Consider the following 25,148-nt stretch of genomic DNA (forward strand, 5'->3'; position numbering starts at 1 on the left):
CCTGTGCTCCCTCAGCGTCCCCAAAAACTGCGATGTTGGGGTGACTGAACACACAGCAGGGAGCAGACGAGCAGCTGCTGCATCCCCAAAACACCCACGCAGGGAGGGAAACTGAGGCATGGGGCCCCTTGCCCGGCAGGCAGAGCCCCCCTCAGGCAGCTCCTGGGGCTGAGGGGCAGTGGAGTGGGCTGGGGTGGGCTGGGGGCATCCTGACAGCCCCAGAGGAGCAGCGGGTTGGGCTGGGGTGGCTGCTGGGGTGGGTTTTGTGTCCTGATGGCCCCAGAGGAGCAGCAGGGTGGATGCTGGGGAGCGCTGGGTGCGTCCTGTGCCCCAGAGGAGCTGGGGTGGCTGCTGGAGTGGGTTTTGTGTTCCAAGTGCCCCAGAGGGGCATCAGGGTGGCTGTTGGGGTGGGCTGGGTGAATCCTGACGGCCCCAGAGTGGCATCAGGGTGGGCTGGGGTGGCTGCTGGGGTGGGTTCTGTGTCCTGACGGCCCCAGAGTGGCATCAGGGCGGGCTGGGGTGGCTGCTGGGGTGTGTCCTGAGTGCCCCATTGCAGCCACGGCCCCGGCAGCGCTGCAGACAGCAGGCTCCACACCGGCACGGCCGCGGGGACGGCTGCGAGGGAAGCCACAAAAATGATTTAAGGGGCTGGCGGGATTGATTTATTAAGAACAATTAAAAGCGCTAAATACGCTTAGCTCAGCCAGACACCGAGCAGGGAGCCTGGGGGGAGAGACCTGTCTGCGGATCCGGAGGGCGCGGCTGGCAGCAGAGGCTGTGGCGGTGCTGGGGACAGAGCCACAGGGGCTGGGCTGGGCCGGGGCAGGAGAGGGAGCTGCTGGAACGGCACTGCAATGGGTGCAGCACCCTGGCGCTGGATTTGGGCCCAGGGATGAGTTTGCATCCAGGGATAAATTATCACTCGGGGATGGATTTTCACCCAGGTGTGCCTTTGCACCCTGTAGTGGGATGAATTTTCACCCAGGGATGTGTTTGCACCCAGGGATGAATAGTTGAACCCAGGGATGGGTTTGTATCTAGGGGTGGGTTTGAATCTGGAGGTGGATTTGTATCCAGGGGAGGGGTTCACCCAGCCATGGGTTCGCACACTGCAGTGGGATGAATTTGCATCCAGGGGAGTGTTTGCACTGCAGCTGGGAGGGATGGAAGGAATGCCAGGGACCAGGAGGCCCCCAGGCAGGGCTGCACTGAGGAGCTGTTGGGAGGCAGTGCCAGCTGCAGGATGCCCTGCAGGAGCAGTGAGCCGTGCTGGGCAGGGTGCTGCTGTGCCAGTCTGACAGTGCTACCCCGGGAGCCTTGGCAAAAGGGCTCCCCACCAATGGGCACCCACGGGGCTGACACGAGTGTGGGTCCAAGGAGCTCACGGAGCAGAAATCCCGGAGCGTTGTGACATCTGCAGACCTGCGTCCCTCACAGGAAATCCCAGCCGAAAGTCCTTGGAGGCTGGGAGAGTCCTTGGCCGTGTCCAGACCTGCCCAGCGCGGCTCCTCCCCGGCACCAGGGCGGCTCTGGGGGAGCTGGGCTCCCTCCTGGGGTCCCGGTGCTGTTCCCGGGTGCAGGATGGGCTTCAGCCCGCACTTGTGTGTCCCTGCGTGCTGCTGCCTGTTGGGGTGCCAGCAAGGGGGGCAGAGGGCTGTGCCTGCATTTTTCCAGTCCCAGGGGCTGCCTGCAGTGGGAGCACTGGTTTTGTACACATTTTCTACTGGAGGATCCATCCCCTTCACTGAGCTCACTAGGCTGGCTGTGCTTTGGAATGGGCTCCCTGGGATGCTAAGCCGTGCTACCTTCCTCGCCTTCACCCCTCCAGGGCTGTCAGGGAGCTGGGGCTCAGGTTTTTAGGGTTGCGTTCAGATCCCCCACACGGAGCCCCCACAGCCTCCTTCAGCCGCCTCACCTTGGGGCTGGATGTGCCCAGTCCCCTTCACCGTTTGGGTCCCTGAGCCCGCTGGGCACATCCTGCCCACCAAACCCACAGGAGCGGACGGGCCCCTGCCCTGGCCCCTGTCAGGAGCCCCGGGAGTAGGAGGCGCTGGGGAAGGTGCGGGATGGGAGCAGAAGCTCCGCGGAACGCGGGCAGGGCCGAGCGGGGCCGGAGGCGTTCTGCTGACCCCGGCCCGGCCCCGGGCTCCCCCCGCCGCTCCCGGCAGCGCTTCCAGGGCTACCTGGGGCTGCCTGGGGTGGAAAAGCCATTCCTGCCTCTGGCCCGGTGCGTGCGCCTGTGCCAGCCCCGGCCGAGCCCCCCGGGGCAGGGTGGGCACTCGTGCCTTGTGCCTGAGCTCACCGCGGGCTCCTGGGGCCCTTTCCCGTGGGGACGGAGCCGGCGTGGGGTGTGCAGTGTGCTGTGAGGCGGGAGGGGGTCACGGTGGGTACCCGGCACCCTCTGCACGCCCTGAGCTCGCTGGGCGTGCCCGTGGGACATGGCTGCGAACAGCGATGGACGGAGGTGAACAGGGACGGAGGTAGGGGAGGTGACCGGGGATGGCAGTGCCCGGGGATGGAGGTGACCCTGCTCAGTGGCCCTGGCACAGCCGCTGTGCTCCTGCTTGCCCAAGGGCGGCACAGCCACAGCCGTGGGGACAAAGGCAGAACCCAGGGGACAAGGGGGCTGCCCACGGCCCCCGGCGGGGACACGCTGCTGTCCCAGCAGGACGCTGGGGCCGGTGTGTGCAGCGACCGTCCCAGGGCCGTGCGAGGGGGCGGTGGCAGGGCTGGGGCGGCCCCAGGACCCTCGGCCGTGGGTGCCCGGGTGCCCCCGGCCCCGCCAGCGCTCCCGCCGCCGGCTGCCCAAGGGTTAACGAGAGTTTGCTGCTCCTGCAGACAATTAGTGACATCTTTGCTGACAACGCCACACTGAGCCTCTGCCGCCTCCCCGGCAGCACCAGCCCGGCCGCCCCCGCGGCCCCTCTCTGCCGCCTGCCCTCGGCACCGCGGTCCGGCCGGCAACGCACCCGGCACCGCACCCCGCACCCGGCACCGCACCCGGCACCGCGCCCCGACACCTCGCCCGGCGGCGCTCGGCAGCCGCGGCAGCATTGCAATCCCAAGCGGAGCAGCCGGCTCCCCTCGCTGCCCTCTGACCCGCTGTTGCTGTGGAAACTGCATCCCACGTAGGATTATGGAGCCGGAATCTGCAGGCTCCAAACCCCTCCAAATCCAGACGGTCACCGGGGTCCCCCCGCCCGCGGCGCCTGCGGGGAGCCCACGGGGTGCCTGATGTCCCCCTGGGGTGGCATCTGCTCCTGGAGGAGGTGGCAGCAGCGCTCCTGCGTCTCCTGGTTTGCGCCCACTGGCTGGTGACATGCTGGAGATGTCACGGTGTCACCACGAGGCCACCAGTGACCCCTGGCCCATCTGCTCCCTTGTGCCATCGCCCCAGTATCCTCTCCCTGTGTGCCATCCCTGCGCCTCAGGGGGACAGGCTGGTGGGCGAGCAGGACCCTCAAACATTCACCCAGGGAATGTGGCTCCACGCCAAGGACCCATCCCCAGCGCCTCTGGGGCAGCAGCAGGAGCTGGACGCCCACCAGAGACCCTCACACCCGCAGGGACCGGTCCCCAGCGGGGAAGGGGGGCACAAGGGAGAGCAGAGCCCGTTTGGGGAGCTCTGTGGGCTGCGCTTGTGTCTCAGCATCTCTCCTGCCACCCGAGGAGGTAGGAGCTGAATTAATCGCGATCAATTAGTGCTGCTTGCAGTCCCCGGCTCCCTCCCTGCACCAGCTTTGTGCACCCAGCGAGGGGGGCCCCGGTGTCCCCCCGTGTGCCATCGGGGACTGCAGCCCCTCCGGACCTCCAGATGGGGACAGGGGACAAGCAGGGTGTCCCCCAGCCCGTGTGGCCACGAGAAACGTTCCTGCTGTCGGATTTGGTGGCGGGGATGAGGAGGGGGCTGCAGGAGCCCCTCGAGGGCCCCGTGCCAGGCTGGAGCAGGGCGCTGGGGTGTCCGGAGCGGGTGTCCGGATCCTGCAGGATACTGCAGCAAATGCCCTGCAATCTGCAGCCGGATGAATCCCACCTTCCTTCCCCCGCAACGTGCTGCCCTGGGCTACAGCTAATCTATTGTGCGCTGGGCTGCAGCCAGCACAAGCTGCAATACAGTAAATCCTTCTGCAGTATCCTGCAAGGGGACCGAGCCCAGCCGCAGCCGCCCGCCGCCGCCAGACAAAGAGGGGGCCCCCGTGGGGATGGGGTGCAGGGGACAGGGCACCCGGGGGTGGCGGGACCCCGGCGTCGTGCCAGCCAGCATGGGAGAATGAAGCCCTTGAGCAGGGTGGGAAGTTCTCCAGGGAGTTCTGGGTGGTGCTGTGCATTCTCCTGGCCCCCCAAATCTGCGAGTAGGGAGATGCTCAGTCCCCTGAGGTTGGGTTTTCCCTGAATGTTGTCACCACCGTGTTCCCCTTCAGGGTCCCGATGCGATGCAAGGCTTTCCGTGCCCGCCCTTTCCATGTGCGTGGTGCATCCTTCCCTGTGCCTCAGTTTCCCCACCACTCAGGGCCACCGAGCCCCTCAGCCCCCTCCCTCAAGCAGAATCCATCACATGCGAGTCCCACTGCCCTTTTCCGGGGGATTTTGCGTGGATACTGTCATTATGGTTATTATTACTATTATTATTATTATTGGGATGTTGGTGGGGCTCTGCGGCTCTGCCGGACCCGTCTTTGGCGAGCGAGGCATCCTTCAAAGGGAAGGCGCTCCGTCACCGCCCCACAGCAGCTGCGTTCTCCTCAATTAGAAGAGGTAATGAAGCAATTTATGGGCATCTACAAAGTGATGTGTGAGTGACAGGCTGTGTACGATCCGCGCCGGGGCTCTGCCGGCAAGTTGTGTTCTTCCAATTTTAATGGAGAGCTCCCCGGCGAGGGGGGAGAGGAAACATTGGTGTGTCTGTGGGTGTGTGTGCTCGGGGGCTGGCTCGGGGGTGCCGGTGTGGGTGGGTGGGCGCAGAGAGACCCGGGTGCTCCAATCCCCCTCCCTGGGGAGCCTGAGCTGTGCTGTAACCGGAGATGGAGGCAGCTGGGTGGGAGCCCAGGCCGGGGCTGGGGCACCACAGGACCTCTGGAACAGTTGGCTGCAGCTCCCTGTTCCCATCAGCGCCCGGGCGCTGCCCACCCTGCTCCTGCCTCAGTTTCCCTGTCGCTATCCATGTCCCCGCTGCATGGCACTGGCAGGCCCCTTCTTCACACCCCCAGATTTTGGGGGACCACCGTGGTCTCTCAAGGGGGGAGGGTGAATTTTGTTTAGGGGTCAAACCCGAGGGGCTTCCCCTGCCTGCACCAGGGTGTGGGATGGGGGTGTGCAGTGCTGTCCTGGTGTTCTGTGTGCCTGGGGGTCCCTGCAGCTCGTGTGTGCTGCCATGGGGTGTTGTACCTCCAAGCAGGTATGATCCTGTGCCACAGAGGTGGGTGCTGCACCTCCAGGGGCTGGCACACCTGTCTGTGTACCTGTAACACAGGTGTGCACTGATAGTGTGTCACCAGAGCCAGTGCATGTTCCTGGACCTGTCTGTGTGTACCTGTACATGCTTGGCACATGTGTGACCCACCTGTGTGCCCGTTGGTTCCTTATGTGTTCCTGTACCTGTGTGTGCCCACAGCGCTGTGGGTGTGTGTGGTGCACCTGTGCGAGGCCTGTGTGCACACGCGTGTGCAAATCCTCCCCTGTGTGTGTACCTGTGCACACACCTGCATGTGCTCAACGATCTTGTGTGCATTCAGGCCTGTTAGTGGGTGCCACCCCCTCCATGCCCGCATATTGTGGGGTGCCAGGCCGCCGGTGTGATGGGGCAGGGGCTGCCCCCGCCTCCCCACAGCCCTGCCCCATCCCGCCGGGGCTGGCATCGTCCCCAGCGGCTCCCACACCCCGGCTCGGCCCCAGCCGGCCGCATCTCCCAGGAAACAGGATCCACAGCCAGGAGTTTCCGCTCAACTCGTGTGTGCCTCCCACAAAAAAAAAAAAAAAAAAAAAAAAAAAAAAAAAAAAAACCCACCCTGACACCAGCCCGGCCGTTAATCCTGCCCGGCTCATTCTGCTTTTCTTGTCTAGCCAGTTTCTAAAATTGGCCCAGGGAGGCAACTGGCTGCTCTCCCCCCACCCAGACCCCCCCTCGGTCCCCACCTGGTCCCCCCGGCGCGGTGTCAGCACCTGGAGCGGTCACCCCATGGATGGCCGGCGGGATGGGGCCGGGCCGGGCGGCTCCGGTGCCCGCCGTGGGCTGTGCGTGGGCACCGGCGGGCCCCGGTGGGCACTGTCAGCATCCTCCCCTCCCGGCGGGCGCCCCTGCGCTGCCCGGGCAGCCCCCAGCCCCAGCCGGGGGAGCACGGCTGTGCCGAGCGAGCTTTCGGCACGGGCACGCGTCCATCTGGCGCCTTGCAAATGTTACTGGCCTCGCAGGATCCCGGCTCGCTCGGCGTTAACCCGCGGCGCCCCGGCGGGCAGCGGGGAGCGGGGGGCATCGCGGCGGGCCCCCGGGGCTGCAGCGGGGCGTGGGGGGCTCTGAGCCGCCGGGGGCCGGGGCCGGGCCGGGGGCGGCCGGCGGAGCCCCCTCCGCGGCCCGGGTGTTACATGACCCGGCGCTGGGCAGGGACGCGGCGGGGCCGTGACTCACGCCGTGGCTATAACAGGGAGCGGGGCACGGGGCCGCGGCCATCTGCGCGGCCTCAGGGCTGCCAGCGCGCTGCGGGGCCCTGGGGTGCGCTCCCCGCCCGGGCACAGCCCCCGGGGCGCGGCGGGCGCACCGGGACCGCGGGCAGGCCCGGCCCGAGCGCCCGGTGCCCGAGCCCGCACCCCGAGGGAGCGGCGCCGGTGTGCCCCGAACCCTCCCGCAGGCACGGAGAGGGCAGAGCGGGGGCCCGGGGCTGCTCGGCTCCCGCGCCGGCTCCACGGGGCGGGGGAACAAAGCTGGCACCGAGGGAAGAGCTAAATTTAGCCCGCTCCCTGCTAGCTCTGAACTGCGGCGCTGGGCTCCAGCCGGCCGAGGTGCCACCATCGCTGCCGTCCATCTGTCAGCCGCTCCCGAGCCCCCCCGGCCGGGCAGGGCGCTCAGACCCCTCCGCCGCCAAGGGAGCTGGGGCTGCATCCACGCTGGGCGGCGGCACGGGGGTCCCCGGAGCGCCCCCAGCACCCGGGGACAGCGGGCACCCACCTTTGGGGGGTGGTACGGGGGTCCTTGCACCAGGGAAGGGGCTCCTGACTGATGGGATGGATGATTGCTGGGAGAGATGGTCCCTGGAGGGGGTTGGTTGTTGTGGGGAGATGGGCATTACAGGGACATGGTCTTTGAGGGGTTACAGTCATTGGAGGGGAAATGGTCATTCGGGGGAGATGGTCCTTGCAGGGGACACAGTTTCTCGTGGGGGAGATGATCGCTGCAGGGGAGGTGGTCATGGCAGGAGAGACGGTCCTTGTGGGGAAGATGGTGCTTGAAGGCCACGTGGTTCCTGCAGGGGAGAGTCCTTGCAGGGCAGATGGCTCATGGGGAAACGGCCCTTGCAGGAGAAATGGCCCTTGCAGGGGAGATGGTTTCTCCTGAGGATGAAGGTCCTTGCAGGGGAGATGGTTTCTCCTGAGGATGAAGGTCCTTGCAGGGAGATGGTTTCTCCTGAGGATGAAGGTCCTTGCAGGGAGATGGTTTCTCCTGAGGGAGAAGGTCCTTGCAGGGAGATGGTTTCTTGCAGCAGCAGGAACAGGAGCCTGGCCAGGCCTGCCCACCTCCAGGGCACCGTGCCACATTCTGAGGGTGGAGCCCATCCAGGGTGCCACAGCCCCAGGAGCCCCAGGCCTGGGGATGCCACCAGCATCTCCCCTGCTCCAGGAGACCCCAGTGGCACATCCAGAGCCAGGCTCAGGGCCGTGTCCCTGACTCAGCACCGTCCCCAGCAGCATGGGGGTGTCCCTGGGGTCCCTGTAGCCAGGACCACGGGGATTGCAGGGAAATGAACCCCCCAGCCACCTTCCTGCAGCTCTGGGTTATGAGGAGGTGTCAAGACCTTTGGCACCCGTTGTTCATAGCCCAGTGGTCCCAGACCCTCCTCCCAGGCCCAGGGCGGGTGTCTGAGCCTGCCCTGGGGGTGTCACACCCTGGGATGATGTGAGAGGGCAGAACCCAGGGATGTTTGCCCCCCATGCTAGCCAATTCCCTCGGGCACTGGGGTCCCTGCAGCATCCCCGTGGTGCGTTGGAGGCACAGGGCCCCTCAGCAGCTCCCTGCTTGGGGGGCACCCCAGAAAAGCCTCTCCAGCCCCACAAAGGGAACTGGCGGCCAAGCAGCTCGTCTGGACCCGTTACCTAAGATGAAACCCAGGCGCCATCTGCTCCATCTCCTAATTAAGAGCATGGCAGAGGAGTCAGGGCAGCGGGAGGACGTGGTGATGGCAGGGGGGATGTGACAGCGGGGCTCCAGCCGTGGGGTGAGAGCTGAAGGGAGGGTCAGGGCTGCCTGCAGGCGCCGTGTGCCCCAGCACCCATCTGTGCCCACCCTCCCGAACCCCCAGTCCTGCCCTGCTCCCAGCCCAGGGTGGGTGGCGGGTCCCCAGGGTGGGTGGGGGCTCTGGGAGCTGCCAGAGGTACCGGAGAGGACCCCAAGCACCCCTGGCACCGATGGGTGCCCCACTTGAGAGGAGGGCAGGGACGAGGGAGGGGAGGAGGAGGAGGGAGCAGGGCCCGCGTGCTCTGGGCTCCGTGATGCTGAATTAGGGGGGATGCGGAGCTCGGCGTGCAGGGGGGGAAGCCGAGGGACCCCCCGCGTGGCGCGGGGAGGAGGTGGCCGTGGGGCTGGCGGGGAACACGGAAACCCTCGGCGAGCCCTGCCAGGAAGCTGTCACTGGAGGGGATTTTCCATTGGTGTCAGCAGCGCAGGACGGGCCCGGGGAGCTGCTGGGGCGGGGGCTGGGGGGCCGGGGAGGGGCCCAGGGGATGCGAGGGACGGGGTGCGGGTGGGACAGGCTCCCCAATGCCCCGGGGTGGGGGAGGTGGTGTGCGGGGGAGCCGCACCCCCGTGGTGCCCCCAGATGGGGAGGAAAGCCACCCTGGTGTGTGAGTGTGACCATGGTGTGTGAGAGTGCAAGGGACGGGCACCGCCACGGCGTCCCCGCGTTCACACGAGTGGGACACCCCCGCGCCGCTCTGGGGGCAGGCAGGGTACCCCTGCCGGGAATGCCAGCTGTGCCCACGGACGCGGGTGACAGCGGGACCGGACACGGCCCCACGCCCGTGTAGGGGCACTTGGGGCCCCCCCAAAGCGTGGCGGCGCCCGGGGAGCCCCGAGGCTCGGGGGCGGCGGGGAGGACGCCCCGTCCCCAGCGCTGCGGCCGCGGGCACGGCGCCCGGGGCGCGGGAGGCGGCGGGCCAGCGTGTCCCCATCTGTGTGGCGGCTGTGTCCCTGCCGCCTGCCTGGCTCCCGGTGGCATCTCCGGCCCCACCCTGACGTCTGGGTGGCCTCGGAGCCGGGCACCAAACCACGTCCGTGTCCTGCGGGGCCGTCCCTCCATCCCCCCGCCGCCGCGCCGGTGCCAAGGCGGCCCCTCCGCGCCCGCCCTGTGCCAGCGCTGCGGGCCGGGGCTGGGTGCCAGCGGCCTCGGGGAGCTCAGGGGGGCTCGGGGCGCCCGCAGCCCCCTGCACGCTCTGCTGCCACCCCACGGCACCTTCCCAGCAAAGGGGAGCCCGGTCTGGGTGGGGCGGGGGCGGTGGGAGGACATCCTGCCGGCTCGGAGCAGCCTGCTCTGGTGGAAGGTGTCCCTGCCCTGGCAGGCGGCTGGAAGGAGATGAGCTTTAAGGTCCCTTCCAACCCAAACCATTCCATGATTCTGATTCCTCTCGCCGCCAACCTCCGTCAAGCCTGAAACCGTTAAACTAATTAAAGCTTTGCAGCAGCAGGATTAAGCCCGGGCAGGGGAGGTGGGAGCCCAGGTAGTCGATTAGTTCACCAGGCGAGGATATTGGATTTCTGCGAGGCGAGTCAGCAGTCTTCGGGGGCTGTTATCTTTGCAGGGCTGCGGGGTCAGGAGGTGGGAAGCGGAGGTGACTGCAATCTCGCCCGCTTCATCCCCCCGCTCTTCATCCTCACCCCCCCGGCCCCGCCGCAGCGCCCGGTCTGGCCGGCTCCCCCCGCCCGCGGCGCCCATCTCTATCTCCCCTTCTCCCTCCGTCCCTCCTCGCTTGTGTGGTCTCGGCTGGTGTTTTGTAACCAGGGAGGAGAAAAAAAAAATTAAAAGAAATTTAAAAAAAAAAGGGGAAAATAAAAAAATAAGGAAAAAGGCCCTACCCCTGGCGAGGAAGCCAGGAATGGCGAGGTCCGGAGAGCCTAATGGGAAACATGTGGCGGCTGCCTGGGGCTGAGCGGGGAGGTGAAAGTGAGCGCGGCGGCGCAGCGAGCATCCCGGTGCGCCCCCCCGAACGCCGCGGAGCCCCCTCGCCACGCCGCTCCCACCTGCGCCGCGCCCCGCGCTGGAAGGGTGGGTGGGGGCTCGGGCGGTGCAGGTGGTCCCCGCGATGGGGGCGCTTTGCACGGGGCGAGGGCGGGGTCCCGGCGCACGGAGTGACCCCCGCGTGTCACGGGACACGTGTGGCCCCGGTGGGACCGGAGCCGGACCGGACACCGGGGCTGTGGGGTCAGGGCCGCGACCTGAGCCTGCGGCATCCCCTGACACCGGGGATGAACGCGGGCAGCGGGGACCGTGCCGAGCGCGGGCGATGCCGTGTCCAGAGACCCCCACACCCGGGGGGGACCCTCGGGCGTCCCGCAGCGTTTGCCCAAGCAGCCGCAGCTCCGTGCGGACACAGCGGGGGACGGCGGCGAAGAGCCGGGGGGGGCATCGCGACACCCCGGACACCCCCGACACCCCCGACACCCCCGACACAGCCGGACACCCCAACCTCCCCTGGAGCCGCGCTGCCTGTGCAGCGGGGACCAGCTCCCGGCGGCTGCTTTGGAAAACCTCCCGTTTGTTTCCTTCCTGCTGCCTCCCCTCCGACAGCTCCCTGGGCACACCAGCAGCCTCAGCAGAGACGAGACCGGTCTTTCTAGCACATATTTTCCTGCTCCACATAGCCCTTGGTGTAACTTTACACCGAGGTGCCCGCAGCTCCGCGGTGCCAGCGCTGCGCCCAAAGGCTGGCGGGGAGACGGGGAAAGGGGGGGATGCGGATGGACTGACAGGTTTGAATTCTCTTTCCCTGCCTTGTTGATAAGTTGTCACGCTAATCCAGACACCGGGAAGAGCCTGGATCACGCCGAGCGGCTGCGTGTGTGTGTCTGCGGGTGTGTGCTGGGGGAGGGAGCCAACCGGCAGGGATTCACACGCGGCGCTGGGGAGGGAGAACAGGCGGACGTGCTGCCACGGGGGGCTTGCGAGGGGCTCGGGGGCTCCACCGTGCCCCCCTGTGCCGCACGGGCAGCGGCTGGAGGTGCCTCTGCAGGAGAGCGGGGGGCCAGAGCGTTCTGCACACGCCTGTGCAATGTGCACATCCGTGGCGATGAGCACACGTGTGCCCACAGCCTGGTGGGAGATGCTGTGGGTATCTCATAGGGGCAGCCCCCTGTTCGAGGCAGGGACACGGTTGGGAGGAAAGGGTTGTCCTGCCCCAAAACGCCACCCTGGGCATCCCGTGACGGGGCCAAGGGCACAATCCCGTGGGTGTCCCCGTGGGCCGTGGCCTCGAGGGGAGGCGTCAACGGGCGGCGCACGGTGTGCCCAGCCCCTGGGCACCACCCAGGGCAGCCGGGGCGAGGGGCGCTCCCGGGGGAGGGGGCGGCTGGGCTGATGTGCGGGGTCTCTCTCGCGCAGATGGGAGCTCGGTCGCCTGCCAGCCCCTCGCACTGGAGAACGGTGCCAGCCCGCCAGCCGAGTGGTTCCCGTGTGCCCAGGGCTCCGGCCCCCGCCAGCCCGGCAGCGACGGCGACAGCAGGAGCTTCCGAGTGAACCTGCACTGCAAACACCCCCGGAACAGGTACCTGGGGGCGCACCCCAAACATGGGGTGCGGCACCAGGGGGGTTGGTGGCACATCTTGCTGCCCATGTTCTGTCCATCCCTACCTGGGTGAGGGAGGATCCCCGGCTCTGCACAGCCTCCCGGCTTGGGATTTTTGGGTGAACAGAGGGGCTGCAGGCCCTGTGCAGTGAGCACGTGGTGGTGCCCGGCACCCACCCGTGAGTGCCCGAGCCACCCCAGCACAGCCCTCGCTGTACCCCCTTCCCAAGAGGGGAAACTGAGGCAGGCGCCACCGAGGGGCGTCCCGGCGAGGGGAGGGCGGCCCCGGGCAGTGTCCCCGCGGGCGGGGGCTGCAGCTGCGCTCGGGGCGGGCGGGAGCCGGGGGGATGCGGGGTGGGAGGTGCTGCGGGAACCTCGGGCGAAGCCCCCCCGCGTGTCGGGAGCGCGGCTCGCCGGGGACACCTAGTGGCAGCGCCACCGAAGGACCCCCGCCCCACAGAGGGGCTGCTGGGCACGGGAGGGGGGCGCAAACCCGGCCCCCCTGTCCCCCAGAGGAGAGGCAGCCTCCCCTGTTTGCCCGTGCCCCGATGATGGGCCGCGGCAGCTCGGGGGAATCAGCCCCTGGTTCGGCCCGTGCAGGGACTGGCACAGGGGTGGGGGGCACTTAAGTGAGCCCCCCTTGTGTGGGGCTGACCCTGCACACCCCTTCCTTTGCAGAGAGCTCAAGTGCAATAGCAGGAGCAGCAGCAAAGCCGAGGGTAAGTTCCAGCCCCAGCCCTCCCCTCAGCCACCCAAACTCTGCCCCTGGGGTGGGAAATCACAGACCCTCACCCCTCTTCACGTGGGAGCGGGAGTGTGCCGGAGTTCCTGCTGTGGGGAGGACATCCAGCCCCCTGCTCCTGAGCTGGGGAAGGCACCAGGTCCCCCAGGGCCTCGTTTTCCCAGCTATGAGCAGGGCTGTCACATTCCCGCGGTGCCAGTCGGGTCATGGCTGCTGGCAGGGCGGAGGGAGCTGGGGGATGGCTGTGGGCACCTCATCCCTGGGAACAGGGGGTTGGGGTGAGGCTCTGCTGGCTGTGCTTGGCCGGCAGTGCCTGCGGAGCCTCACTGTGCCCCTCTCTGCCGCCGTAGGTCCTGGTGTCACCTTCCCTGACCCCCATGTCAGCAACTGCTCGGCCAAGCGGCACGCGGGGGAGGAGGAGGTCAGGATGCGCGTGAAGCCCCCGGGCCCAGTGGTAACGACCAGCGTTGTGCGTGGCTCGCCCGACTACGTCCGAGAGCCCAAGTTCTACCCGCCGGGACACCCGGTGCAGCGGCCGCCCGCCTGCCCGGCCGAGAAGGCGCTGTCCTGCAGCGTGCTCAGCTTCCCTGAGGGCTCGTGCCCCGCGCTCGGCCGGGAGCACCAGCCAGGCTCGCTGCTGCACGGGGACCCGGCCGACCGCTGCCACAGCGTCCACGGGGGCACCAAGGCGGCCGAGGAGCTGCTGGGCTGCGCCGGGGAGCCCCGGATCCTGGGGGGCAGCACAGAGGAGGCCTCTGCCCGCGACCGGGCGCCCAAAACCTTCCCCAACGCGACGCTGGCCTCGGGCCGCTGCAACGTAGACGGCATCCTCGCCTTGCTCCGCAGCAAGTGCGGCAACGGGCACATCAACCTCCACCCTGTGGTGCAGCTCATCGACATCATGAAGGACCTCAACCGCCTCTCCGAGGACCTCAAGAACAGCGGGGTGCACCTGGACTGTGGCAGCCTCCGTGGCGGCGGCGGGGCCCACGAGGACAGCCGCCTCCTGCCCGCTGACCGGGACCTGCAGTACAGCTTCTTCTCCTCGCCCTCCCTGGCCAACAGCATCCGCAGCCCCGAGGAGCGGGGGGTGCTCCTCAAATCCGACCCGTCCCGGCACCCCCGGCCCCCGGCCCGTGACGGAGAGCCCGAGGGAGGCGGGGGGAGCACCCCGCAGCCCCCAGGACACGCTGTGGGTGTGGGGGACGTCTCCAAAGCCCCGGCGGACGAAGCTGGCTGCTCCCAGCCCGATGCCAGCGATTACTCGGAACTGGCCGAGGCTGACATCCTGAACGAGCTGGCCTCCCTGGCTTGCCCGGGGACACAGCTGCTGGAGTCGCAGGCGATGGAGCCGCAGCCCCAGTTGCTGCCAGCCCAAGAGCTGGACTCCCAATCCCGGCTGTTGGATTCCCAGTCCCTGGAGTCGCAGCCCCAGCTGCTTGATTCACAGAGCCTGGAGCCGCTGCCAGAGTCGCTGGAGCTGCAAAACCTGGAGCCGTTGGGGCTGCAGTCGCTGGAGCCGCTGTCCGAGTCTCTGGAGCTGCAGTCGCTGGAGCCTCTGTCCGAGTCGCTGGAGCTGCAGTCACTGGAGCCACTGGCGGAGCCTCTGGGGCTGCAGACCCTGGAGCCGCTGCCCGGAGCGCTGGAGCCCCCGCTGCTGCCCACTGAGCCCTCGCTGCTGGAGCCGCAGCCACTGGGCACCGTCTCGGAGCTGCTGGAGGCACAGCCGGGCGCCGGGGACCCTCTGCGGCCCCACGGGCTGCAGCCCCGGCTCGGGGGGTGTCCCCTGAGCACTATGGTGAAGCGGGGTCCCTGCGGGGGCCGGGGGGCCGGGCGGTGCGGCGAGGACCACCGCAAGTACGCCCTGCGCCGGACTGATAAGCCAAAGATGCTGTGCCGCCGGAGGAGGGCGGGCCGAGGGCGCCGGGTGGACATCACCCCCGAGAGCCACGTGCTGTCCCCCCTCACCCTGCCCGCCGAGCTGCCCCCCGGGCCCGAGGAGCCTGAGCCTGACACGCCGGTGCTGAGCCCCCCGCCGCCACCGCCTCCCACCACGCTGGACCCCAACGAGATGCCCAAAGCCCCCGCAGCAGGGAAGAAGAGCAAGTGCCGGGGCGTGAGGAAGATGGTGGTGAAGATGGCCAAGATCCCCGTGTCCCTGGGGAGGAGGAACAAGACCACCTACAAGGTGTCATCGCTCAGCAGCAACCTGAACCTGGAGGGGAAGGAGCTGGCAGCCAGCAGCTCCATGGAGCCCACGCCACTGCTCAAGATGAAGAACAATGGGCGCAACGTGGTCGTGGTGTTCCCCCCTGGTGAGATGCCCATTATCCTGAAGCGCAAGCGGGGCCGGCCTCCCAAAAACCTGCTGCTGGGCCAAGCCAAGCCCAAGGAGCCCACCCCAGAAGTGAAGAAGAGGAGGAGGAGGAAGCAGAAGCTGGCCTCACCCCAGCCCTCCTACATCGCGGACACCAATGACAGCAAGGCCGACTACTCGGATGTGTTGGCCAAGCTGGCCTTCCTGAACCGACAGAGCCAGTGCTCGGGGCGCTGCTCGCCGCCCCGCTGCTGGACCCCCAGCGAGCCCGAGTCCATCCACCAGGCTCCCGACACCCAGAGCATCTCCCACTTCCTGCACCGTGTCCAGGGCTTCCGCCGGCGCGGCGGCAAGGCCGGGGGCTTCGGTGGGCGCGGGGGCGGCCACGCCGCCCGTGCCGCACGCTGCTCCTTCAGCGACTTCTTTGAGGGCATCGGGAAGAAGAAGAAAGCGCCCACGGCCCTCCACGCTGACCCCGTGCACCCCCGCAAGCGCGGCCGGCTGGAGCCCGACCCTGTGGGCAAGCCCAAGCGGAAGCGACGGGCGCGCAAGAACGGGGCCCTGTTCCCCGAGCCCAACTCTGGGCAGAGCTTCGGGGACGGCCCGGCCGCAGAGTGGGGTGGGGGCGAGAAGGGCAGCCCCTGGGCCCCCCACCACGGCCACCCCGGCGGCCAGCCTGGGCGCAACGGTGGCTACCAAGGGGCCGAGGCGAGGCCCTTCCACGCTGCGGGGCTGGAGTCGGGCTCCTCCGGCCGCGCTGGTTTCTATGCTGGCAGCGCACCGTCCTCACAGACAGAGGCCGGCCCGGAGCGGCACAGCCTCTTCACCGGCTACTTCCGCTCCTTGCTGGACTCCGATGACTCCTCCGACCTGCTGGACTTCGCCCTCTCCGCGTCCCGCTCCGAGTCCCGCAAATCGGCGGCCGCCTACTCGGCGCCCCCGGCCGCGCTGCCCGGCCAGCGGGGCATGGCTGCCTACGCTGCCCGCGGCGGCAAAGTGCCGGCGGCCAGCCCCGGCGCCGAGGCCTTCCACGCGGCCATGCAGGGCCGGCCAGCGTTCCCGCCCGGCCGCGCCTCCAGCGCCTACGGGGTCACCCAGGGCTCCTCCGAGTGCCGGGGCACCGAGTCCTTCCCCAAACTGGCTCCGCCATCGGCCGTGTCCCGGTCGCCCACGGCTCACCCGGCAGCCAGTGGCACCCCCGGCTACTCCCCGTATGGCAGCTACGGCAGCGCCGGGCAGAGCGTGGCACCCGCCAGCGTGTTCCCGCCAGGAAAGCAGTACCCATCAGCACAGGACTGCCCCAACAGCAAGGACTGCAGCTTCGCCTACGGCAGCGGCAGCAGCCTCCCGTCCTCGCCCAGCAGTGCCCACAGTGCCGGCTACGCGCCACCGACAGCTGGTCCCAGTTTGCCGCTGGGAAAAGCCGCCTTCTTCAACAGTGCCGAGCAGGGGGGGCAGTTCTCCAGCGCCGCGCACACGCCCCTGCGCTGCGACAGCCGCGCCAGCACCGTCTCGCCCGGCGGCTACATGGTGCCCAAGGGGTCAGCGTCCTTCCAGGCCTCCCCTGAAAACTGCCGGCAGTTCCCCAGCTCCGCGCCGTGGGCCTTCCGGCAGGGCTACGGAGGGTTGGACTGGAGCTCAGAAGCCTTCAGCCAGCTCTACAACCCGGGCTTCGAGTGTCACCTCAATGAACCCAACGTCATCCTGGACATCTCCAACTACACCCCGCAGAAAGCCAAGCAGCAGACGGTCTCCGAGACCTTCTCAGAGTCCTCCTCTGACAGCACCCAGTTCAACCAGCCGGCTGGTTACCGGCGCGCCAACAGCGAGGCGTCCTCCAGCGAGGGCCAGTCCAGCCTCTCCAGCCTGGAGAAGCTGATGATGGACTGGAATGAGGCATCGTCCGCCCCTGGCTACAACTGGAACCAGAGCGTCCTCTTCCAGAGCAACTCCAAGCCCGGTCGAGGCCGACGGAAGAAGGTGGACATGTTCGACACCTCCCACCTGAGTTTCTCCTCCTCTTCCTCTTCTTCCTCTGTGTACCCCTCCAAGAGGAACACGGGACCCCGGCAGCCCCGGGGCTCCCGAGGGGCTTGTGCCTCCAAGAAGGAGAGGGGGACGGGCAAAGCCAAGTTCCCTACCAAGTCGCAGGCGGTGAACCCCCTGTTCCAGGACAGCACGGACCTGGGCTTGGACTACTACAGCGGGGACAGCAGCATGTCCCCCCTGCCCTCGCAGTCCCGGGGCTTCGGGGTGGGGGAGCGGGACCCCTGTGACTACAGCGGCCCCTACTCCATGAACCCCTCCACCCCCTCGGATGGGACCTTTGTGCAGGGGTTCCAGAGCGACTCCCCCGGGTTGGGGCAGCCGGATTTGGAGAGCAAGCACTTCCCTGCCCTCCCGCACCAGCTGGCGGCCCCCGGCCAGCAGACTGTGTTCGAGGCCGGTTTGCAGAAAGCCTTCTCGCCCAACTGCTCCCCGACCCTGGCCTTCAAGGAGGACCTGCGGGCAGGCAGCATGCGGAAGCTGCCCGCCTGCGACTCGCTCAAACACAGCATGCAGGGGGGGGCCCTGCCCCACGCCCCGCACCTGGCCTGCCGCGACCTCCCCATGCCTCAAGCGCACTATGACTCCCCCAGCTGCAAAAACCCCCCGTACTGGTATTCCCCCAACGCCAGCACCCGCAGCCCTTCCTACGACGGCAAGGCGGGGGCTGGCATGCTGGTGGACTTCATGGGCAGGACGGACCCCCCGTGTCTGAACCCCCACTTGGGCAGCCCGAGCAGCACCCACCCCTCCAAGGGCGAGAAGGAGCCCTTGGAGATGTCCCGGGCCCACCACCGGGGACCCTACGCTTGTCCCTTGATCAATGACTTGAACATCTCCCCCGTACCGAGAGACTCAATGTTGCAGCTGCAGGACAACTACAGGTACCCCAGTTTTGCACCCCAAGGGCACCCCGTCATGGCCCCCAGCCAGAAGAGCGGGTTTTTGGGACCCATGGTAGAGCAACAGCACCCTGAGGACACTTTTACGGTCACCTCATTGTAGTGTCTGCTGACGTGCCAACGGGACAACGAGGTTTTGTTACAGGGTAGGTGGGGGAGAACCTGGGAGCGAGGGTGGCAGGAGGGGACACAGGGGACCCTCAGGGCCCTTCTCATCGTGTCCCCCTCTCTCTCCATGTTGTGTTTCTCTTTCAGAGGTAATTTAGCCAGCACTTTTTTCTGGAACACTTTTCAAGTTCTGTATTTAACTGGGATTGGAACCGTTTGTTTGTTTTCTTAAAAAAAAAGAAAAAAGGAAAAAAAAAGAAAGAAAAAAGGAGAAAAAAAAGGAAAAAAAGGAGAAAAAAAAGATAAAAAAGATAAAAAATAAGTGAAACAAAAGGAAAAAATTAATAATAATGGATGAAGAGAGAAACCCCCCGTTTTTCCCCCTCCGCACTCAAACCCGCTCCGCCTGCCAAGCTCCGGCTCTGCTTCCCGGACTGCCGCCCCCCCCCGCCCCGCAGCAGGACAATCGGACGGACGGACGGACGGACAGAGCGCAGGGGGCGCGGGCAGGGAGGGCAGGGGGGCTCTGGGGGTCAGCGCTGGGTGCCCCCTGCCCGCAGCCCGGCCGGGGCCCCTCGGCCGCCCCGGGGAGGCTGTTTGGGGATTCTTTTCTGTTCTGGTCCCTCCCCGCCCGCTGTCGCCTGGGGCTGCTCCCGCCGGACGGACAGCGATGGGTGCTGCTGAAGCGCTGACCCCTCCAGCTTGGCAGCGTCGCCAGCGGGGCTCGGAGACGCCACCGTCACCAGGTGAGTGCCACCTGTGCCAACTCTGCCCCCCAGCCAGGCTGTGCTGGGTGCTCCGTGGTGGGCTCCCTGACCCACCTGCACCCAGCCTCAGGGTGCCCCTGGCCCTGCTGGGCTGTGAGCCCTTGGGTGTTGTCCCACCGAGCACCAAACCGGGGACCCTGTGGGCTGCAGAGCCTGGGGCTGGCTGGGGCCCGGGCTGCGGGGTGCAGGGTGTGCCAGGCGAGGGGGTGTGGGTGCCCCAGACCCCTGTTCGGGTGCCAGATGGGGCCAGCAGGACCCGAGAACCCTGGGTACGTGCGTGCCAGACAAGAATGAGCAGGAATCCGGAGTGCAGGGCTGGATGGGAAGGACGCAGATCTCCTGAGACATGGGTGCCCCATTGGGGTGAATGGGACCCCCAGATCCCCTGGGACATGGGTGCCACACTGGGGTGAACGGGACCCCCGATACCTGAGTGTTGGGGTGCCAGGTTGGGATCAGCAGGACCCCAGATCCCCTGGGTGTTGAGGTGCCAGGTTGGGGTGAATGGGACCCCCAGATCCCTGAGTGTTGGGGTGCCAGATGAAGGAGGTAGGCATGTCCCCAGTCCCCGGGTGTGTGGGTGCCAGATTTGGGGTACAGCACCCCGTCCCCCGGGTTTGGGGGTGCCAGATGAAGGACGTGGGCAGGACCCTAGCCCCTGGGTATGGGGGTGCCAGACCCCCGCTCCGCGGGTGCTGGGGGGCCGGGGGCGGGCAGGCAGCCCAGGGTGGGACCCTCACCCCTCTCTCCCTCTGCCCCCAGCCCCGGCACCCCCGGCGCTGCGCCCCCCGCCCGTCGCGGCCGCCGGAGCGGAGCAGAGCAGAGGAGATGGAGAGGAGATGGAGAGGAGGGGGCGCCTCCGGAGGGGACCCCGCCCGCCGCCCCCGCTTCGCCCCCGGCCCCGCCTCGGCCGTGGCGCCGGCGCCGCGTTCTCTCTCTCCTCCCAGCCAGAAGCAGCAGAGGGACTCTTTAAGTTTTATTTTTTATTTGATTAATTTTCATTTTCTGCACAAAACCAGCAATTGTAAATACTTTTGAAGAAAAGAAGTTAAAAAAAATGTTTAAGGATAAAAAAAAAAAAAATTAAAAAGCTGAAAAATAACAAAAAAAAAAAAAAAAAAAGAGAGAGAGAATCATGCACCGGAGGGAGAATCCAAAAATGATGGAGAACTGGTCTAAAGCATCCAAGAGGTTAATATGCAGCAGAAAAGAGCAAAACCCCCCAGTATGCACTGAGAAAAAATTTATTTACAGATCGAGCAACAAAAAAAAAAAGAAAAAAAAGAAAAAAGTGACAATAACCTATTTATTGTATATAATGTTTTATTATAAATCGTGTCTTGTATATTGCATTCTGTACATCTGCTGTGGTTTTGTGGTGTGCAACTTCCGCATGGGTTCCTTGGGTTTCCGTTGCCTTTTTTTTAATGATTCAATGATGATTTGAGTTTTATTTTTATTATTATTCTGAAGAACGAAGGCGGGTTTTTGATTTTTTTTTTTTTTGGTTGGGTTTTTTTTTTTTTTGGCAGTACACACCCAAAGATCCAAATTTGTATAAAAACAAAAAGGAGTTTAAAAAAAAAAAAAAAAAAAAAAAAAAAGAAGAAAAAAAACTTTAAAAAAAAAAAGGAAAAAAAATAAGGACTAAATCAATCACAGACCCTCTTGGTGGGGAGGGGGAATGGGGGGCTGGGGTAAAGGGGGTCCCTTTCCCGGGGTCCCCGGGGCGGTGGCGGCGACGAGCTCAGGGTGTGGGTGCGTGTGTGGGTGCCAGGTGGGCTTTGGGGTCCTCTCCTCCCACAGATTCCCTGTGTGTGTCCCCCCCCCTCGAGAGTTTGGCAATCTCTGTGCAGCTTTGTGGGTTGTGCAAAAAAAGAGAAAACACACACACACACACACACACACACACACACACACACACACAAAGAGAAGAAAACCACCCTGAAATGGATAAAAAAGGCAAAATTCACAAAAAAGGAAAAAAATAAAAGGGAGAACTACCCAAATTTGGTCGAAATACCCCCTCCTTCCCCCGCCCCCCCAGCTGCCCTGTGCAGTGCTTGTGCTGCCCTGGCCAGAGGGGCCCCCGTGAGCCCCCGGCCCCCGCTTTGCCCCTCAAACGGTCTTTTTGTGTTATTTAGGAAGGAATTTTTAATAGGCACTTTTTTTATATTAAAAAGAAACCTATATATTGAGCGATGCCCGCTGCTTTCTTGCTTCTCTTTTTTGGGGGAGCACGGCCTGGCTGTGCCGGGGGCGGGTGTTGGAGGGACCCTGACCCTCCCTGGATTTTGGAGGCAGAATTGCACCAAGAAAGCTGAATTTTGGTACAACAGGGACGCGGTGCCACCCGAGGGCGCAGGGGACAGTGCCAGGGCCCGGTGGCACTGTGGGGACACACGGGGGGGGCTCTGCAGGCAGGAGGGATTTGCCCACCTGGCACCGCCGGGGTGAAGGGGCACAGGGGCACAGGAGATGGATTGGAGAAGCGTCACCGCCAGAAGGGAGCAAAGAGAGGAGGAAAATAAGGACAGAACAAATAAAATTCAGAAATGCACCAACCTCCAGCCTGGGAAGGCGAAGGCAGCAGCTTCTGGGAGAGGAGAGGGGGGTCCGGGGTTGGGGGGCACAGCTACCTGTGGGGGGGAGAGGGGAGAGGGGCCAGGGTGGGAGAGGGGAGCAGTGACACGGTGGGACAGGTGAGCAGTGCCATGCTAGGACAGGTGAGCGGTGACACGCTGGGACAGGTGAGCAGTGCCCAGGTGGGACAGGTGAGCGGTGCCAGGAGAGGGAGCTGAGCAGTGACACAGCAGGACAGGTGAGCAGTGCCCAGGTGGGACAGGTGAGCGGTGCCAGGAGAGGGGAGCGGTGCCAGGGTGGGCAGCTGAGCAGTGACACGGCGGGACAGGTGGGCAGGGCCCAGGTTAAGGAGGTGAGCGGTGCCAGCGGGGTCGGGGCTGTGGAGGAGCCCGCGGGGATGCTGAGGGGCTGGGGGGTGCTCAGGGACCCCCTCTGTGCTGGGGGTGCTGGGGAGGGTGGGGTGAGGGTTGCAGCCGCCCCTTCCCACCGTGCTCACGCAGAGGACAGGGCTGGGGGAACGGGACCCACCGGGGGCACCCCCGTGTTGTGCTTCCACCCTGGTGGGCACCAATGTCCCTTGGCTGTGGCATAACGGGGGAAACTGAGGCACGGGAGCAGCCTGGGGGCTCCAGCCATCCGTGGTGCCGTGCCTGCATCCAGCGCCCATCCCAAGGTGCTGAACCCCCCTCTGGCCCCTCCGTGGCCCCTCCTGCCTGGTCTCATGGGGGTCCATGACCCTTCATTCCCAGCTTGCCTCCGGTTTCCCACCAGCATCAAATTTACTCTCTCCCACCCCATTTTCCCTCTCTCCCATTTCAGGTCACAACAAGCAGCCCTGAAAAATGATGAAATTCCCCTCAGTGGGTAAATCCCACCAGGAAGCATCACCTGGCACAACCAGAGCCTCGCTGGGTACGACTGGCTGCTTGGACCACAGCTGGATTTCACTTATTTTATTATTTTTTGTCTTTTTTTAAGCCTCAATTATATCTCTGAAGCAGCATGAGCCACTCTGGAGCCTGAAAAAACCTCGTGATGGGGCTGATTGTTGGGGATTGATCAGCACAGCCCAGCACTGCCTGGGTTTGCTGGGGGAAAGGAGGGAAAAGCTCAAAATTTGGGGGGAAATGATTGTTTTGCTATTTTTAAATTTGTTTAGCATGGATTTTTGGAAGGTTTCTGGGAGCTGCATTTGAGAGCACCCAGGGTGAGTCCGGCACGGCCACGTGGTGTGCAGGGATGTGGGGTGAGCCGGGTCCTGGTGCCTGGCTGTGCCTCGGGATGGAAATGATGGTTTTAATTAAGCAGCTCTGCTGGGAGGAGGGCTCTGGCCTCTCAGGATACTGCAGCTTGGAGACAGGGATGCTGCAGGGCCGTGGGATCGGGGATGCTGCACTCAGAGGGGCCCAGGGCTGGGCCAGCACGGAGCCAGAGCGCTGGATCCATGGCGAGAAGGACGTGGGGAGGCTCAGAGGGCTGTGCCAGGATCCAGCTCCCACCTGGCAAAGGCAGCTCTGCTTCCATTTCCACTGGCACCATCCCTTGGAAACACGGCCGGAGTTTGCCCCCTGCCCCTGCTTTTCCCCCTGGAGCCGGAGCCGGGGCAATTCCCCATTCGCGGGGCTGTGCAGGGCTCGGGACGGTGTGCACGGATGGATACACGAGTGTTGCACGCCCGTGTGCCCCAATCCCGGCACGGGGAGCACACGGATGGATACACACGTGTTGCACGCCCGTGTGCCCCAATCCCGGCACGGGGAGCACACGGGATGGATACACACGTGTTGCACGCCCGTGTGCCCCAGTCCCGGCACGGGGAGCACACGGATGGATACACACGTGTTGCACGCCCGTGTGCCCCAGTCCCGGCACGGGGAGCACACGGGATGCCTGTGCCTGTGCCGGTGCCGGTGCCGGGGTCCCCCGGGCCGTGTCCCCCTCGCCAGGCAGGGCAGCAGCTGAGCCGCCCTCGCCCCGCAGGGCTGGAGCTGCCGGGAGCTTTGGACACCCCCTTCTCCTTCAAATTAATGGCTGTGCCGTGAAGAAAATTGAAGCCATTATTCTTCGCTCGCATCCTTTATACGCACCAACTTCAAGCACTTGACATGCTAATCACAGCTAACGAGGGAGGGAGGCGATTTCCCACGTCAGACCCGCAATCCAGCGGAGCCGGCTGGGGAGCGGCTCCGTGTCGGGGGCCCGGGCACCCCCGGAGCGGCACCTGCGTCCGCCCGGCCCTTCCCGCAGCGGGGGCAGCGGTGCCAGCGGTGCCAGCCCCTCCTGCAGCCCCTCCTGCCGCCCCCACGGCGGTGCCAGCCCGCCCTCTCCGGTCCCATTGCAGCCGGGATGGGGATGCGGGTGCCGGCGGTGCCGCCCCGCCCGTGCGGTGCCAGCGCGGCCGAGCCCAGCCGGGGCACCAGACCAGCCCTGCCTTCCCCAGAGCAGCGGCCGGGCCCGTGGAAGGCTCCCCCAAGCCCCGCGTGTCCGTCCCCGCCGCCCTGGCGGGTCCAGCCGCGCTCCCGCAGCCGCCTGCCCATGCAGGGCTGGATCCGGCCCAGCCGCCAGCCGGGCAGAAAGCTCTGGAGTCCATTAACATTCCCCGGAGCGATCTAATCCCCCTCTCTGCCCTGGCTCTGGCTTTCACTTGGGTTTTAATCAAGCCCAGGCTGGCGCCTCTGCAATCAGGGGGGCGGATGGCACCCAGCTCCCCGTGGCACATGGGTGCTGCTGGCCCCGGAGGGTGCCAGGGACGAGGGGGCAGAGGGGCAGCGTGCTCGCAGGGGTCTCCACTCTCTGGTAATTTTAAAAGGCATTTTGGAGCCAGAGGAGCTGAGCTCAGCAGAGCCAGGGCCAGCAAAGCCAGGGAATAAAAGCACAGGCGGCTGCAGGGTTGTTATTAATATTTGCTGGATGGTGGTGGAGGGAGGGCTCGGCACCGGGGGGGAATAGCAGCCTGGGGTCCCTGGCAAGGGAGGGGGGGTTTGGCAGCTGGATGTTCCTTCCCAGCACCCCAGTGATGGGTGGGGGGTGCAGGACCTGTGCCAGCACTCCTGGGGGCTCAGCTGGGGCAGGAGTGGGGCTCCCCACACCAACAGCCCTGAAACACAGCACTGGGGACTCAACAGGGGCTGAGGTGGTGTTCCCCACACCAACATCCCCAAAACGAAGCACTGGGGCTCAGCTGGGGCAGGAGTGATGCTCCCCGCACCAACAGCCCCAAAACAAAGCACTAGGGCTCAGCTGGGGCATCAAGGAGGATTGCAGGACCAAGGAGGGTGCAGGGGGGCACCCCTGGCATTGTCCCCGGGCAGCAGAAGGCACAGGGGCACCTGGGGTGCCAAGCTGAGCTTCCTGGTGCTTTGCCACTTCCCTGCTGCAGAGGAAGAAGGGGCTGGGAGGACAGAGCCTCCATGGGGGTCCTGCATGGGCCCCCTTTGGCTGAGTCTGGGGGCTCTGCAGGGCCGTGATGGCCTTGCTGGGAGGGAAGGAACCAGGAGTGGGGCTGGATCCCCCCAGGATGGCAGTGGGGCTGGATTGGGGGCTCTGGGGACGTGGGGAGGGGGAGGCACGGGGCAGCACATGGAGTTTGGGGGGTAACATGAGAGCCATGCGTTTGTTTTTGTGGGGCCGGCTGTGAGTTATCAGCAGCGGCAGAAGCGCGGTGCTTCCCGGCCGGGAGTTCACGCCGGCTCCTCGGGGAG

General features: G+C 65.7%; 1 protein-coding gene across 1 annotated transcript in view; it reads left to right on the forward strand.

Annotated features, from left to right (window-relative positions):
• The window catches only part of AHDC1 (AT-hook DNA binding motif containing 1), a 50,185-nt gene extending 29,677 nt beyond the window's left edge, over positions 1 to 20,508 (forward strand). Inside the window, exons 2-6 of the mRNA XM_059488799.1 lie at positions 11,799 to 11,961; positions 12,661 to 12,701; positions 13,075 to 18,135; positions 18,245 to 18,843; positions 19,627 to 20,508. Of these exons, the coding sequence (XP_059344782.1) occupies positions 11,799 to 11,961; positions 12,661 to 12,701; positions 13,075 to 18,092 (5,222 nt within the window). The 3' untranslated portion in view covers positions 18,093 to 18,135; positions 18,245 to 18,843; positions 19,627 to 20,508. The remainder of the gene's footprint in view (positions 1 to 11,798; positions 11,962 to 12,660; positions 12,702 to 13,074; positions 18,136 to 18,244; positions 18,844 to 19,626) is intronic.
• The last annotated feature ends 4,640 nt before the right edge of the window (positions 20,509 to 25,148 follow it).

This window comes from Ammospiza nelsoni, chromosome 25 (genome assembly GCF_027579445.1).
Source record: "Ammospiza nelsoni isolate bAmmNel1 chromosome 25, bAmmNel1.pri, whole genome shotgun sequence".
In the NCBI taxonomy this organism is placed as follows: Eukaryota; Metazoa; Chordata; class Aves; order Passeriformes; family Passerellidae; genus Ammospiza; species Ammospiza nelsoni.